This window comes from Akebia trifoliata, chromosome 5 (assembly GCF_017979445.1).
Source record: "Akebia trifoliata isolate Shusen 1 chromosome 5, ASM1797944v1, whole genome shotgun sequence".
NCBI lineage: Eukaryota > Viridiplantae > Streptophyta > Magnoliopsida > Ranunculales > Lardizabalaceae > Akebia > Akebia trifoliata.
The window spans coordinates 22,809,465-22,826,110 of NC_141379.1; the positions used below are offsets into that span (position 1 = coordinate 22,809,465).

At 34.1% G+C, this 16,646-nt stretch overlaps 1 protein-coding gene across 1 annotated transcript; it reads right to left on the reverse strand.

Moving 5' to 3' along the window:
* Nucleotides 1-2,506: 2,506 nt before the first annotated feature.
* Nucleotides 2,507-4,760, reverse strand: LOC147401664 (uncharacterized). The gene is made up of 3 exons (XM_086441579.1): nucleotides 3,930-4,760; nucleotides 2,985-3,092; nucleotides 2,507-2,794 (listed from the first exon to the last, which is right to left on the reverse strand). The coding sequence occupies exons 1-3, from the start codon at nucleotides 4,068-4,070 to the stop codon at nucleotides 2,690-2,692; spliced, it is 354 nt and encodes a 117-aa protein (XP_086297705.1). The 5' UTR covers nucleotides 4,071-4,760; the 3' UTR covers nucleotides 2,507-2,689.
* Between the last annotated feature and the right edge of the window lie 11,886 nt (nucleotides 4,761-16,646).

Sequence of the window (16,646 nt, forward strand, 5' to 3'; positions counted from 1 at the left end):
ATTGGTCACCCCTACATGGCATCAACAATAGCTCAAAGTTTTTATTGCCAACATTTTCATTCTTCAAGGTTTGTCCAGCTCTATAATAAGAGATTGTGACCCCATATTAACTAGCACTTTTTAGAAAGAATTGTGGCGGTTGCAGGGTACTCAACTAAAAATGAGTTACCTGTTTCCATCCACAGACAAACGGTCAGACCAAGACAGTAAACAAATGCATTGAAACCTATTTGAGGTGTTTCACAAGTGCCCAATCTTCACAATGGGTCTGTTGGTTGCCTTGGGACGAATGGTGGTACAATACCACCTTTCCTGAATCCATAGAAACCACACCGTAGTGTATGGTCAATCTCCGCCTTCCCTCTTTACTTATCTGGGTGATTCATTGGTGCACCATGTGGACCTTGAGCTTCGAGATCGAACATTAAAAGAAGACCGAGCGGCAATTTGATGTTGGTGACTTAGTGTACTTACGTCTTCAGCCATATGGATTCTTCAATCGCTCTTCGCAGCTCTCTCAAGCTTTTTCCTGGTTTCTTTGGAACTTATCCAATCATTGAAGGCATTGGACAAGTGGCTTATTGACAACTTCCTGTCGGGGCTCTCATCCACCCTGTTTTTCATGTTTCCCACCTTAAAAAGAAAGTCAGTACTAGAGCCATCATCTCTAATCAACTACCTGCTTTCACCTCAGATGGTCTGCCCCAAATTGCACCACAGGCCATTCTTGACCGTCGGCTGGTTCATCGACATAACAAAGCTGGAACAGAAGTGCTAGTCCAATGGCTATTGACATGGGCGATTTGGACATCATTTAGTCAACGGTTTCCGATTTTAATCCTTGAGATCAAAGTTTTTTTCATGGAGCATTCCATTCAGCACGTGCACCTAATTTGTTGTTGTTGTTCTGATTCGTGTTTATCTTATTAGTTGCTTCTGTTTTGATATTTTGTTGGGAAATGGATTGTCTCCTAAATAGTCGGAGGATCCTATAAATAAGTGGCCATAGATGTATTTCAACCAGCTTATTCCTTCAATTAGAGAATCCCTTCGGGAGTAGGAGATTGACCATCTTCAACAGATCATTGTTATTGTTTACCCAAATAAACTCTTTGTTTAGTTTACTATTTCAGTTTCTGATGAGCGGCGTTACAGGGTGTCCATTTGATTTAAGTATGTAGCCTCGCTACAGTGACTCCAAGTAACACTAAGGTGTGCAGAGAACCATCGTAGTAGTCCTGGAGTGTATAACTCTGAGTCATTTTTTGCTCATAGTGCTCACAGACTCCTCAGTGCTTGACTTGTGCTTGCCAAGTCAAGCATACAAGATTAGTTTTGTAACTAACAAGCCTCTATAAATTGAAATCGAGTGTTACTTCAAGGAATAATGATGAATTCACGTGATCTTAATATGCAACTGACGTAGCAAGAGCACAGAACCGGACATTTTTTTCCTGTGTATCCCAATGAAAACCATCTATGATTCTATGCCCTTACCACAGCAGCCGCGTACTTATATTTCAAGTCACGTTAACATTTTCGTCCTGGGGTGACACAGTATTTACTGTGATTCTCACAATTTTAACGTGGACATGCATACATAACCGTAGATGGTTTTTACTCGTATTACCTGGAAACACATATCCCACGTCAGACTTGTGAGAATCGCAGTAAATACTTTTTGTCAATTCAGCATTTTCCTTTTTCTTTTGTGCACTGCCACCTCAAGAGTGTCAGCTTATCATTAGTCAAAAAGAAAGTAAGGGAAGACAGAAGATAGCGATTTATAAAGGCCAATCCATGGGATAACACCCTGTCCGGCACCTTTTATAAGCGGGGATAGCCCAACAAGATCCAAGAAGTTTGGGCTACATTAACTTGCTAACAAGTCGGATCTATTATTAGCTGGCCTCTTACCACCTTGGGATGGAATGGCCGGGCCCATTGACAACCCTAACGATGGGTCACATCCATGATTTTTAAACTCGTCCGAAACTGAGACGTATCACCCGAGTTAACTCGGTATCGCAGTCTAATGAGACCAACTCACAATGAGTCATGAGACGATCGCGTATCGTGAGATATGCGAGTCGTCTCGGACGATATTTTCGCAAAACTCGGATGATACGAACGAGATATACGAGACATTACAGATTTTACGTTAACTCGCGAGACAAACGAGTTGTATCGGACGAGATTTTCAAAATCTTGTCCGAGTTAACTGAATTTTACCGAATATTTTTTAAATTAGTGATAGACCAATGATGTACATTGAATCAACACCGTTAAATTGTGGGTCATTTTCCTAAATCGCAAGTATAGGATGTTTCTCAACTGCTAATTATTGATATAATCGGATACTTAGGATCATAAATTACTATGATCCCCTCAATAGTAAGGCAATCAATGGGTCCAAAATCCGATCCATTCAAATTCGATAATTTCAGATCTCGATTGAAGATTTGGGTTCTGAAAATAGTTTGGCTATCATGTAAAACATGCATACTGAATTTCAATAAAATTTTATTTTCTTGATCCAACAAGTTCTACATGAGTCCAGTCTCCTTAGTCTATCACGAATTTAAATTAATCTTGCATAGAAGACAAAGACGAGACTGCAAAACTTTTACTCTCAACAAATCCACTGTACGTCAAACCAAAATGGTAATTATTTATCTAACTCTCAAACTTAGAATCTTACAAAGGTTTCTTCATCTTCTTCTCTGTGAAACTTCCAAATTGAATCCATTAGTCCATTGGAAGAAGAACATTTAGCCTTCCCACTCCTTTGTACCTGCACCATCAATCCATCTTCATTCAAGAGAAGAAACTAATCAACCTAGGAAGTTATGGAAATTGGGGGGAAATTTTACTTTGGATTTTTTTTTTTTAATTCGAACATTTTAAAATAAAAATAAAACCAAGTTTAAAATTCATTCATTACAACTTGAACAAAAAGTTTATGAAATAATGCAAATTCTTACTCTTTTGCTTGGCTCACTTTTCGCGATTTTCACACTTTGCAGGTGTTCCGGTCTGTTCTTCACATATTCTTTCAATTGTTGATCATCCATGGATTCAATTAAGGTCGTCTATCATTTTAAACCAAAATGGAAAAAAGGAAAAAGAATAAGAATAAAAATAGTTAGTTTGCAAATAAATGAAAATATGTAAATATAATGGGAAAAAAATGCACTATTTTGAAGAGGCATTAAACCAAGGAACATGGTATAAATTTTTTCTAGTACTACCCCAAGTATACATTTTAGATTTTTATAAATTCCACTTGATTGATATTAAAAATAAAAATTTAAAGAAAAATCTTTAGAATCATACCTACTACTCTTATCTATTATTATAACCATCCAATTAATTGCATTTTTTTTTTACATTTCTTTATCGACATGATTCTGTTATCGGTCCTGTTGATGTAACAAAAAAAAAAAATTTATATAATTTGATACCAGTTGTATATATTTGATGACATTTGGAGCGACTCCAAGAGGAAAGGGCTTAACTTTTTTTGCATCATTATGATCAGCTAAAAACTTTTGGCATATTGGTTAGATCAATGTCAAAACCATAACCACATCTCAAGAAACAACTACCCAATGATCTCAAAAAAAAAAATTGGCTCATCGTGGAAGGGATGATCTAAAGAGTAGGGCTACCAGGATGAATGTAGAAGTAAAAAAAAGAATGATACCAAAGTGAAAATCGTTACAGGTTGGACGGTCGTAGATGTCATTTATTGAAGGTGGTAGTGATATATTACTACACTAAGAGGTCAGGGCTTAAATGTTCACATCATTATCTTTTTGGTGGTGGTTTTGGTGCATTGATTAGGGTTCATATCACAATTTTACACATAAGTCATGTGATTTTTTACTATTAATAATAAATATTTTGATAAAGGGATAAAAATATACCCATGTTACAAGTTCATCAACTTCTTTTCCTATCACCTCCTCCTCCTTGTCTGCTAGTGCTTTCTTCTCCTTCCATGAAATAGTCTCCCTAATTTGTGGTGCTGCAGCCTTCTTTTTCTTGGCTTCTCTCTCAACTGACATTTTAGTGGCTTTTGAATTAATGGATGGTTTGTAGTGCAGTAAATCTTATAAGTAAGGAGGGAGAGAGAGAGAGAAAAACGAAGAACGCGGCGCAGATATTAATTAAAAACGAGTCAAATGTAACGGCTGAGAATATAGTACGTTATGAAATTCAATAAGTAGCAGTAGAAGAAAAGTTCAGAAAAAAATAATTAGAGCCATCCCTTGAAGCCGTTACACATTTTTTGGGGTCTGGCTCACAACATGTGAATAGCCTTTCTTATTCTTCTGTTGTATAACGACCAAAGAATTTAAGGAGAAACTTGGATGGATCTAACCTTCATAAATTTTGATGTAAGACTCTATAACATACATGAATCCAACGGCTGAAAGTCATTAGTCAAGCCTCTTTTATGTATATAGTAGGCCAACCAAAGAGATGGACCCAACAGAGTCTCTTGAGACTTTTAGTGTAGAGGTGATTTGCTCCTAGAAAGGTCAATTTGGGATTACGAAAATCTCGTATGACCAAACCTTGAAAAGGGTATTTTGGTAAATTGGGGATTGGATTCATCTGACTTTTCTTTGCACCACTGAAAATCTGGCTTAAGCAGGTGGCATATTCAATCCACTTACCTGACATGACAGGCTCGGAATACAAAATTGTGGTTCTCCTCGGAATACAAAATTGTGATCCTTTATAAAATTGTATGACTTTGTATCTCTAGGAATGTAGATCTACGACTTTCAAGACTGTCACGTCAGGTAAGTCGATTGAGTATGCCACCTGCCAAAGTCAGATTATCACGAATCTTTTCTTTGAGAAAGACAATTTTAAGATGTGAAACCCTTTCGTTACTAATATAGAAAGATTTTAAGTCTTACTAAGAATCGTTTTGTTCAAATGGATTACCACATCAAAATCTAACATCACAACCCCCTAAGTTTCATAAAAAAGTTCATATTCCAAAAAATATTAAAAAAATAATTTCTCTTGAATTTAATCCAAAGTTTTGAAAAAGATGGCTATTGAACTTCCACATGACTATCAAACTTAAAAATGGAATCTACGGTGAAAAATAATTAATTTTTTTTTTTTCAAAATTCATAGAATTTCATCATTTACAATCCTAAAGCATCATATCATGTTTTAGAATGCCAAGAGGTGAGCCCAAGGACCCTTAGTAAGCATGAAATCCTTACTTGTATATAAGGCAATAGGCAATTCGAGTTCCAATCAGGCCTCAAAATCCTAGCTCAAACCTGATGTGGCCTACAACTATTGGAGCCTATGTTACAACCATGCCGGGTTGCTTAGATAATTCATATTAAATAATAAATATTTATAGGATTTAATTTGTTAATGTTAAAGTGCAATAAACACACATTGGAAATTTGAATCTGAAGGTATTTCGGTAAAAAGAAATTTTTTAAGGGCAATTTTGATATAAAATTCAATTTTCAAAATATATTTATTGCACTTAAATGTGTGCTCTTTGTAAGGAATTCAACCCAAAATTACCAACGTGATGAGAAACAAAAATTAGAGAAAAAACACACGTCAAAAATAAAAGTAGACTCCTTGAAGCACTTTCACGAGAAGGAATCGATCTACCCACCAAGAGTTAGTTGAGATGGTAAGAGTGACTGGGTGTGCTCCCCAAGTCATGACTTCGAATCTCTATATGTCTCGTGAATGCAATTTATGTGCGGGCCTATGGGTGGTCAATGCACATCCTCAGGAGTAGTCCTAAGGGGGTGGGGACACCCTAAATCATCCAAAAATAAATAAATAAAATAATATGAAATTGATCTGATTCTATAACACACTAAAACCATGCAGGTTAGCAAGTCCAACTCCCTCACTAAGGGCCCAAAACTCAACAACATTATTGGACCCAAACCCAATGATAAAACAAGCAATCCATTATATTTTTACCTGCTCAATTAATTCGTAACACAATCCCAACCATGCTAGCTCTGATACCACTTGTTGGGTAAAAATAATCCCAGTATACACTGAAATAATTCATACCCATTTTATCTGACATACATGAATGAATGCAAAAAATGCGATTTGCAGGTATGTGGTTCCTCCTTTCAATAAGAAAATGGTTTTTCATTGTGGTGGAAAATTATTAATTTCCCCACATACAAGGAAAATGATACTCTCAGTAAAATAGGGAAGTCTTAATGCTATTATCTCAGGATTATCCACATCCCCAAAACGAAAAACTCTATTTCTATATCTTCTTAGGTACAATAAAAAATTGGTAAACATTTTCTATGAAAATGTACTTTCTCATTTCCAATTTTCAACATAATATGTTTTCTGGGAAAATGTTTTTCTCCAACCATACATGGCTTAGTTTAAGGAAGAGATTACCACAAGACTTTTATTAATTACAGATAGGTAAATCCAGTCTTTTATTTTAGAGAATTGCTATTGCCACACCAATTTTACTAATGCTACACTAACTGTGTAATTCTTTGGTGATTTATATTAGGGGTGCAACTTGGTCTATAGTTCAAATCCAGACACGAACCAAACCGAGAGCTTTGGATTGGTTTGGTTCAGTTTATAATGAACTTCGGTTCGGTTCTGGGTAAATAAAATAGAGAACCGACCAATTTTGTTCACTTCTTGATTCATGTCTTGTAAGAACTAAACCAAACCGGGAATTGAATGCTTATATTAATAAAATTATAAATAAATAATATTAATCTATTTAATAAATTATATCCATTTTTTATGGATAGATTAATGACATTTTTTGGGATGGATGGGATTAGTGACATTATTTAATTGATGAAAAAACTATTGACTTTTTTTTGAATGGATACATTAATGATTTGTTTTTATTGATGGATAGATTAATGATTCATTATAAGAGATTTCATATTCTTATTTATTTATTTAATTAAAATATGTTGATTCAATTAGGTTTTTAAGATATTGGCAATCCATTGAATCGAACAGAACCAAACCCACCTTAGCTCAATTCGGGTTGGCTTGGTTCTATGGCAATTTGGTTCGGTTCCGATTCTCATTTAATGGAATCGACCTTGGTCGGTTCTGTTCCGATTTGAGCTCAAACTGAATCAAATTGAACCAAGTTGCCCCCTAATTTATATAGGAATTGGTGTGACATTAGTAAAAGTTGGTGTGGCAATAGTAGCTATCTTATTTTATCCTGTTATATCCTTTTTCATACCCAACAGATTACAGGGACTACCATTAATAAATGGAATGTGGGCTTATGGCAATTACTGACATTGCCTAGTATAGATGGCTATCCGTGATTGGCAACACTTCATCCACCAATAAAAACCTCATTTCAAAGATCTTTCCACGGAAGGAAAAAACGAAAGATGTAAAAGAAATTGAATAGGAGCTGAATTAATGGTGAAAATTTTCTTTATTTCAAGTTCTTTGAATTATAAGTTTGTTGGTTAGAGAACCGAACGAAAAGAGTGATGTATGTACGAACTATAAACAAGAGGTGTGCTGTCCTTGGCCTGCACTCACAGTTAGTAATTAAGGTGATGATGGTCACTTATACCTGTTGTCTATGTAGGTTACTCCACATATTGCCATGCATGTGGATGCACTTTTGGGAATCTGAAAGACAATGTTCTTCCATTGTATATGGTTGATCTACACTTCAAAAAATAAGATGATAAGTGACTCCAATTTTTTTTTTAAACTGTAGTATCCGAGCCTCTTAGAGCAGCACCCAACTGATTCTCGGGAATGTGCAATGTGCCACCCAACAACCTCAAGGTAATTTCTCATACGTGGCGACTATCATCACTGCGCCATGACCGAGCTTTCTTGTATATCATGTGAATTCGTGAAAAGATTTCACGAAGACGCTATGGATTACTACGAGAAGATCGATGAAACAATATTACTCGAGATGTGTATAATGGGGATGTTACTCCCTTATCGAGCCCTACTGATAAACTTAAAGTTGACCAGCTTTTCAAAGCTTCACGAAGTTGCAATGATAATTGGAAGGGCGATTTAGGCAAAAATCAAGACACTGTTAAACAAGAATCTAATAGGAGAATCTAATAAACTTCTTTCAATGTATGTGTCTCAATAAAAGGTTCAGACAAAGGATAATATCAGGGCCCAAGCTGATAAAAATTCAAAAGACATTGAAATCATCTTTAATTTTCGAATGAAGGTTCATTTAACTAATGATTTGAAAGAGAAAAAGACAGATTAATTTCAAACCTCGAAAGAAAAATCCAAACTTTTAATATTCATCAAATTTGAAATTTAAAAAAAAAAAAATATTCATCGATTCAAAGTTGAACATATTAGCACTTAAGAGTCTCAAATTTTCAAAGGACGACATTATTCGAGTCAAGCGTATTCGTTTATTCTTTGTCATCTCAAAATAAGAACATTTTAAAAAAAAAAATGTTCATTTCATCTCAATCGAAATAGTCCTTGTTATGTTTCGGGTATTCAAATTGTCCAACGAACAATTTTTACCTAATAAAAGTTTACCATCTCAACAAGCCCAGATATTTTCAAACTAGGTTTATTAAAATAAAAAAAACCTTGATATTCTTTAATTTAAAGAAGAAAGAGAATGATCCAAGGTCGATTTGGAATAGATACCAAAATTGAATGAGATGTCTAATATGTTTTTAACGGAAGTTTTCAATGCTTTTGAACTTTCTTTTTATTAGTGTTTATTCAATTTTATGTTTGGAGATAAAAGTATTTTCAAACTCATTGGTAGCTCAGACTTTTTCCCGAAACATGCAAAACATGATTATTTATCTCGCACAGTATATTTTCTCAGAGGTTTTCTCAACCTTCAAGTTTTTATTTATTCGAAGTTTTCCCAAACTCTTTATGAGGAATTTCTCAAAAAAAAAAAATCAGATTTTTCTTAAATTTTGCTAAGATTTTTTTTAGATTTTCCTCAAATTTTTCTTAGAATTTTATCAAGTTTTGCTCAGTTTAATTTTAATTTTTCTCAGATTTTTCTTATACTTTTTTTCGATTTTTCTTAGATTTTTTCAAATTTTCTATAAACTTTTCTCAGATTTTTCTCAAATTTCTCTTAGATTCTACCCAATTTTCTTAAACTTTTTTTATTCTCTCTAACTTTTCTTAGATTTCATCTAGATTTTTCTTCGATATTTCTTGGTTTTTCTTGTTCTTTTTTATTCTCAGGCTCCCTCCCAGATTTTCCTCAAGTTTGTTATTGGTCAATTTTTTCTGTTCCTTACTCTCCCTTAGATTCTTTTCTAGATTTTTTTTTCTTATTTTTATTTCAGATTGCTTTTCAAATTCTTTTCCAAATTATTTCTCAAATCCTCCCTCTCATTTGCATTCCTAGATTTTTCTTCTCAAATTATGCTCAGACTCTTTCTTAGATTATACTCAAATTATGCTCAAACTCTTTCTCAGATTAGGCACAGATTATGTTCAAACCTTTCTCAAATTATGCTCAGACCCTTTCTCAGATTATGCTCAGACTCTTTCTCAGATTAGGCACAGATTATGTTCAGACCCTTTCTCAAATTATGCTCAGACCCTTTATCAGATTATGCTCAGACCCCTTTTTAAGATTATGTTCAGATTTTTTTTAAGTTATGTTCAATTTAATTTTAATTTTTCTCAAGTTTTACTCAGGTTTTATCTACATTTTACATAGATTTTCTTTGTTAAGTTTGTTATCTTCCTATCATGAATGAGTAGAATAGAGACATATCTTCTCAAAATCATCATTACACTATTGCAAACACGTGCACTTTCATTGCATTTTCATTAGTCAAAGAGAATTTTTCAAAATTTAAGGATTTGATATTTTTTAATCTAGAGAGAGCTTACCCTCAAGGATCTGGATGCCTCAACAAATTGTTGAATCAACTTGCAAAATGAGTTATCACTAGTTTTGAAATTCGGATGTCGCACAATTACCACAATAGATTGACTATCTAATTTGCTTCCACCCTCTGTCAAAGAGGGGCATCTGTAGACAACTTAATTTTGCATATTCCTAATTCGACAATTCACCTCATGTTGCGGGAAATTTCTATGATGAGGGTAAAGAACTTGAAGGCTTGTGAGTTTTGTCTCTGATTTATGTCGTTCCTAGTATTTCCATCTTCCTTACTCATTACAATTCGACATAGAAATTTATGCATGCTTACGATCACCGCATCTTACACCCAATTTAGCAAGTACGTACGTTTAGGTTCGCTACATATTTCGATAACCTAAAGACCTCGCGACGTTAGGAAAATATGACCTCGAAATTTAAAAATAATCATGTTGGGACTGAAAAAAACGTCACGTTAAAATTCATAAAAACTTGTAAAAATTAACGAAATGACGAAAATACCCCTCAAAAATCTTAGACCTGTGAAAAATCTTGAAAGTATCTTCATTGCATTCAGAATATGATTTCGAATCTAACGAGACCCAAATCGACAAAAACGGAGAAAATTATGAGAAATCACAAAAATGATCGAAATGCCCCTCAATGTTCAACTATTACCTAGAGACCTTAATTCTTAGGAAAACATAATAAAAAAAGATATTTTATTATAGTGAGAATCAAAGCTAGAATCCGTGTTACCTGTGAATAAGAAGATATTCGAGAGAAATGGTGAGAATTAAAGCTCGAATCCATACTCGATTGACTCTTGTGAATGTTTTACAACACCTGCAATGTGCTCTAAGAAGTCCTAAAGGGTTTTGTGAAAGGAAATCTCGAGTGGGTTTTATTTTAGATGAAAGGATAAATTTGATAGAAATATGTTGTTTAAACATGGGTTTCAACTGAACCGTTTTTGATGATTTGAAATGTGCAACTTGCTTCAGTGCAAAGCCTTTCTGAGGTGACTCCATTTCGTTGTAACATTTTGGTTCAAAACAAGTTGTGAAAGCATGTAAAGCCCAAACGAATTGCACCTAAGTGCTTTTGCTTTAGAAAAAAAAGTCATAAAAGCTAGAAAAACCATGCGCAAAAGCCCAAATGAACAGCCCCTTGGCATTCTCCAATAGGACCTTATTTTCTCCTAATAAATGAATAATATGAAGGCTCCTTAATTATAGTTGGAATAAGACTTTTTATTGTAATCACCCCAAAATTTAGGACGAGGTGGAAGATTTAGAACTCGGTTGAGATCGTTTTCACTCGCCCAAACTCAAACTTTACGTGGAGTAGCATCTTTTTTACTTAAATGTTAGTGATGTTTGAGATTCTATGGCCAAACTCAATAAAACAACTTTATGCAAGATTTTAAATTTAATTTAATAATAAAAATATGGTGATAGAGATGATGAAGATATGGTTTAGGGCGGTGGGAGGGATTTAGATGAGTTATTTAATTAAAAAATGATTAAAAAGAAAGTTGGATAGGTGGAGTTGACAGGTTGATGAGTGTTGAAGTATATTTTATTTCTTAGGGTTTGAATAAATATAACAACTTCGAAAGAGATAGGTGTTTGTGTTGGGATGAGCTATTCCTCTCTCTCTCTCTCTCTCTCTCTCTCTCTCTGCATTAGTCGCTTACTGACGCTCACCTGCACTCCTTCAGGCCCACTTCTTACCTTTTCTTACATCTGAAATTTCACTAACAAATGGAAGACTAAAGAGCGCTGGTCATAAATACTTGTTCCCATTTTGGTGACTCCATGTGGAAGACTGTTGGCTTATATTGGCTACTTACACTGGAGATTTTCATCAAGGGATGGAATCCTAATAACCGTATGATTGGGCATAGAAAAATGAGCAGTTTATCAGAATCAGAAAGATATAATTTTCAAGCCTACGACTAAGCATTTTTCAAAAATACAAGGATTTAGGTGAGATTAATTTTTTTAATTAATTTAAATTAAAGTGGGAAATCCGATTTGGTAGAGAAAAAGTTTGAAAATTCCGTGGAGGGATTTACTATTTGATAAAGTAGAGTTCTTTTTTAACCACCTACTAAAATAAAAGGGGAAAATATTTTCTTTCAATTACCTTAAATATCTTAATAATGAAAATTTTAATTTATCGCTTTCAAAATAAAATGAATAATATATAATTTTGGGATTTTTTTCAAAAATGACGCACTAAACATGCACGGTCTATACGTGACTCTCGTGGCAAGTGCACAGAATCGTGTATTTTTCTTTGGGATTCACAAGGAAAAAGGATCTATGGCTCTTTGCGCTTGTCACGTATAGATCATGTACTTTTTAGCCCGTCATTTTATCATTAGTCTTTAAATAATGGTGATTTAGACATGCTCCCCACGTTTTGTAGAAGGATAATGCTGAAGTAACATGGTGGGGGACATTTCTAACAAGAAAGTGTGTAAGAATCATAAATGCTTTTCATCGAGATCTCACTTGTATCTCAATGAAAAGAATCGATGGTTCTTACATGCTTCCACGTTAGAAATGTCCCCCACAATATTACTCCAGCATAACTCTTTGCAGAATATTAGAAATACCCTCGTACGTTTTAAAATTGATGACATGCATCACTTGACCTCAATATCCTACATATATTAAGAGACAATGACTCAAATGCCCTTATGCTCAATCTCTAGTCAAAAATCCAGATTTTTGAATTTGCATTAACCCTTAGTACACTTTGCCATTTATCTCATCAAATTAAGTAAGGTGGTTATAGGAGTTGTGGGTCTACAAATTTTCATTTGACCAAAAAGACTAATAATTATCAAGATTAAATGTATTATGGCCTACTGGTGTCAATGGGTCAAGTTTGGTGCAATTCCTATTAAGGTTTAATTAGGATCTTATTAGCTGCATGGGAGTTGCTAACAATCTCAGGTACCTATTAGTTCTGTTTCTAATTAAAAAAGAGATAAGAAAAAATCTTGAGTGATGATAGCATTCAATTTTTTTTATGTGCAATTTTCATTTTATCATAAAATACAAATAAAAATATCATTTACAAATTATTGTAAAATAAATCTTTCAAGAGGATGACACATTATCTATAAAAGCATCAATAACATAATTACAAATTGTTCTAATAAACATATGAGTCAAATTTTTTTCAAAATATAAAATGTCTTCTTTACAAATAATTACCAACTAGCTTAGTTGGTAAAGTCTTTGGGTGATTATACCACAGACCCAGGTTCAAATCCCACCTTATTGAGTTATTAAACTCATTAAAAACATGTTTATCAATAAAAATAATAACTTATTATAAAGACGGACACTTTAAACTATAATACATAATGTGTATAAAAAAAATTATGTAATATCTATGATCGATATTGGACACGTGGCATAAATAAGACGAATATCGATAATTGATCACACGATAATTAATGCATATCTCAAGGCATTGATATATCCTTGATTAGATTTTTGGTTAAAATTGTAGTCTTATCCATAAATAAAATCGTCTAAATTTATTAGAGAATATCTATTTCTAAATAAAGATAGATTTTGTAGAGAATTCTGATTTGTTTGATTTTTCTTTTAGGGTTTGTCTCTCTATCTATATAAGGGGAACGAATAAGTAGAAGCGAAAGGAGGGCACTTATGGGAGAGGAGACTAGGGTTTGTAAATATAGTAATGGCTTAAAAAATAGTGGAATGGCTCTTCGGAGTCCGAGGACGTAGTCCAATTTTTAGATGAAACCCATAAACAAATCTTGCTTATTGTCTTCTCTCTCTTTTCCCTTCTCTTTGATTATTTTTCTGTATGGTTTTGATCATTTCAGTGCATTAAGAACTATAAAATCGATTGTTAAAGGTAAATCTCGAGGAATCGATGGCATTCAAGATTATGTCTCCACAAATTGGCGTTGTCCGTGGGAATGAATTAAGAGCACTCACGAAAATCACAAGGTAGGATCGAATAAGAACCACTTTTAAGATGATCTCAATCTATATTGGAGACTATGGTGCGTGCTCTTAATAGTTAAAAGAAATCGACGGGTAGGGTGGATTATGAATTGTCCGTACAATGTGATAAGTTAGTGTTGTTTTGGGGTAACAGCCATTGGAAGATGTACAAGAAAAATAAACCGTGCAGATTACGAAACTCTAAATATGGTGTTGCGTCAACATCAAGAGGAAAAAACAAATATATAAGGTAAAAAGGTAAAAGTAATGATAATGATACTATCAAGGTATTTTAACATAACTATCTGAAATGTATGATTTATAAGAAAGTGTAAACATTTATGGGGTTTTTATCACCATACCACTTTGGATATGACAAGGCTTATGTGGAAGTGGTTGACATTGTGATATATTCTTGGGAGGATATATATTATAAGGAGATCACCAATTCTAGTCGGTTAGTGCCAACTCGCAAGAGTTGACTCGATCTACCCAGTCATGTTTGGCTTCTACTCATGATGATTGGTTTGTACACAACATAGAGGTATAAAATAAGGGTCTTTGTGACTCTACTATATCATGAATGGTAGAACACATAATTGGGCTCGACCTTGGCTCCTTTCACGATTCTACTTTTATCATGAGTGGTAGAGCACATAATTGGGTACAACCTTGGCTCTGTTGTAAGGTTTTCGCAATTCTACTATGTCCTGAGTAGTAGAGCACAGAGTTGGACACAACCTTGGCTCCTTTGAGGTTGCAGGGTCTCCGCGACTCTACTTTGTCATGAGTTTTAGAGCACGGGATTGAGCACTACCTTGGCTCCTTTGGGTTTGCAGGGTCTTCGCGACTTTACTCTGTCCTCAATGGTAGAGCAGAGTAGGGTAAACAAAACAGAACAAGGTAGGCAAAACAGAATTGAGTCCTCAGTATAACTGGGTGGACTGTGTAAGATTGTGTAAGTATAACATAGTAGGATAGACAAAATAGAGCTGGGTCTCTAGTATAGTTGAGTGAACTAAGTAGGACTGTGCATGCAGAGCAGAACATGATAGACAAGATCCTTAATATAGTTGGGTAGACTGAGCAGGAATGTGCATGCAGAACAGAGCTGGATCTTTAGTATAGTTAGGTGGACTGAGTAGGATTGTGCAAACAGAGCAGAGTTGGGTCCCTAGTATAGTTAGGTGGACTGAGTAGAACTATGCAAACGGAGCAGAACCGAGTCCTTAGTATAGTTGGGTTATAAGTGACCAAGATATCTTGTGTGAAAAAGTAGCTCTAAGTGGCTTGTAGGTCTTGAATGACTAATGTCTTGAGTGATGGCTCTGTAGTAAGAGGATGCGGGCTGAATAACCAAGATGTCCTAAGTAACCACAAGGTTCCAAAGGACCATTGTTTCCTTAGAGGAAGAAGCTAGAGCAATATTTTCATAAAACAAGGAGAAGACATGAAAATAGTGTAATATTTTCGTAAGTGAATTTCGACCTCACCAATCTCTACTTACAAGAAGGGAGCCAATTGTAAAGGGCAAAATCGATACTGGACACATGGCGTAAATAAAACAAATATCACTGATGGATCACGTGATTATTAATGTGTATCTCGAGGCATTAATATATCCTTGATTAGATTTTTGGTTAAGATTGTAATCTTATCTAGAAATAAAAAGTTTTCAAAATTGATTAGAGAATATCAATTTTTAAATGAGAATAGATTTTGTAGAGAATCCTGATTTGTTTAACTTTTCTTTTAAGATTTGTCTCTCTATCTATATAAGGGGAATGAATAGGTAGAAAAGAAGGGGGGCTTTAAGGAGAAAATAAAGAGGAGAGGAAGCTAGGGTTTGTAAATCTTGTAATGACTTAAAGAATAGCGGAATGGCTTTTCGGAGCCTGGGGACGTAATCCGATTTTTCGACGAACCCCGTAAATAAATCTTATTTTTTTTCTTTTCTCTCTTTCATTTTTCTTTGGTTATATTTTTTGTATGATTTTTGATAACTTAAGTGCATCAAGAACTATAAAAATCAATTGTTAGGGGTAAATCTAGAAGAATCAACGACATTCGAGATTTCACCTCCACAATTACCCTAAATCATTAATTCATGAAATTACATATAAAATTAATTAGACAACAAAGTCATCTTTTAAGATTACTTAGAATAATGTAAGATAAAAAAAATCTTCCATAAAGAAAGATAGAAAACATGAGAAAGGGAGAGATAAAGGAAAAGAGACCATGAAAGGAATAATGAATTTGATTTCAAAAATCTTAATTAGATTTCAAACTTATTTTTTAATAAGAAAATTTTAGATTTCAAAAGTCCTTTCTCTTTCTCTTAATAGATTTCAAAAAATAAAAAATAAAAAATAATCCACAAAAGAAAATGGAGTTTTTAGTGGTTTGGGCTCCTAACTTGTGAAAGTTAAGAGTTCAGGACTCATCTCTTCAAAATTGGGAGTTTACCATCACCCCTTGCCAAAAAACCAAAATACCCTTCAACATTGTCAGGTTTGTCTTGTGAGTAGTTACCTGGACCTAAAATGTAGTACATAGCAGATGGTATGAATAATTTTAAACAAAACTTCTCATTGAAGCTTCCTTCGTCATTTTTTCATGAATCTTCCTTGATGAAACTTCGGTAGTTTTCTCTCTCCTCCATTTTACACTTTTAAGCTACTATTATGTTACCCATTTCTCCATTTTTATACGATTAACAATAACGAAGCTCCATTTTTACA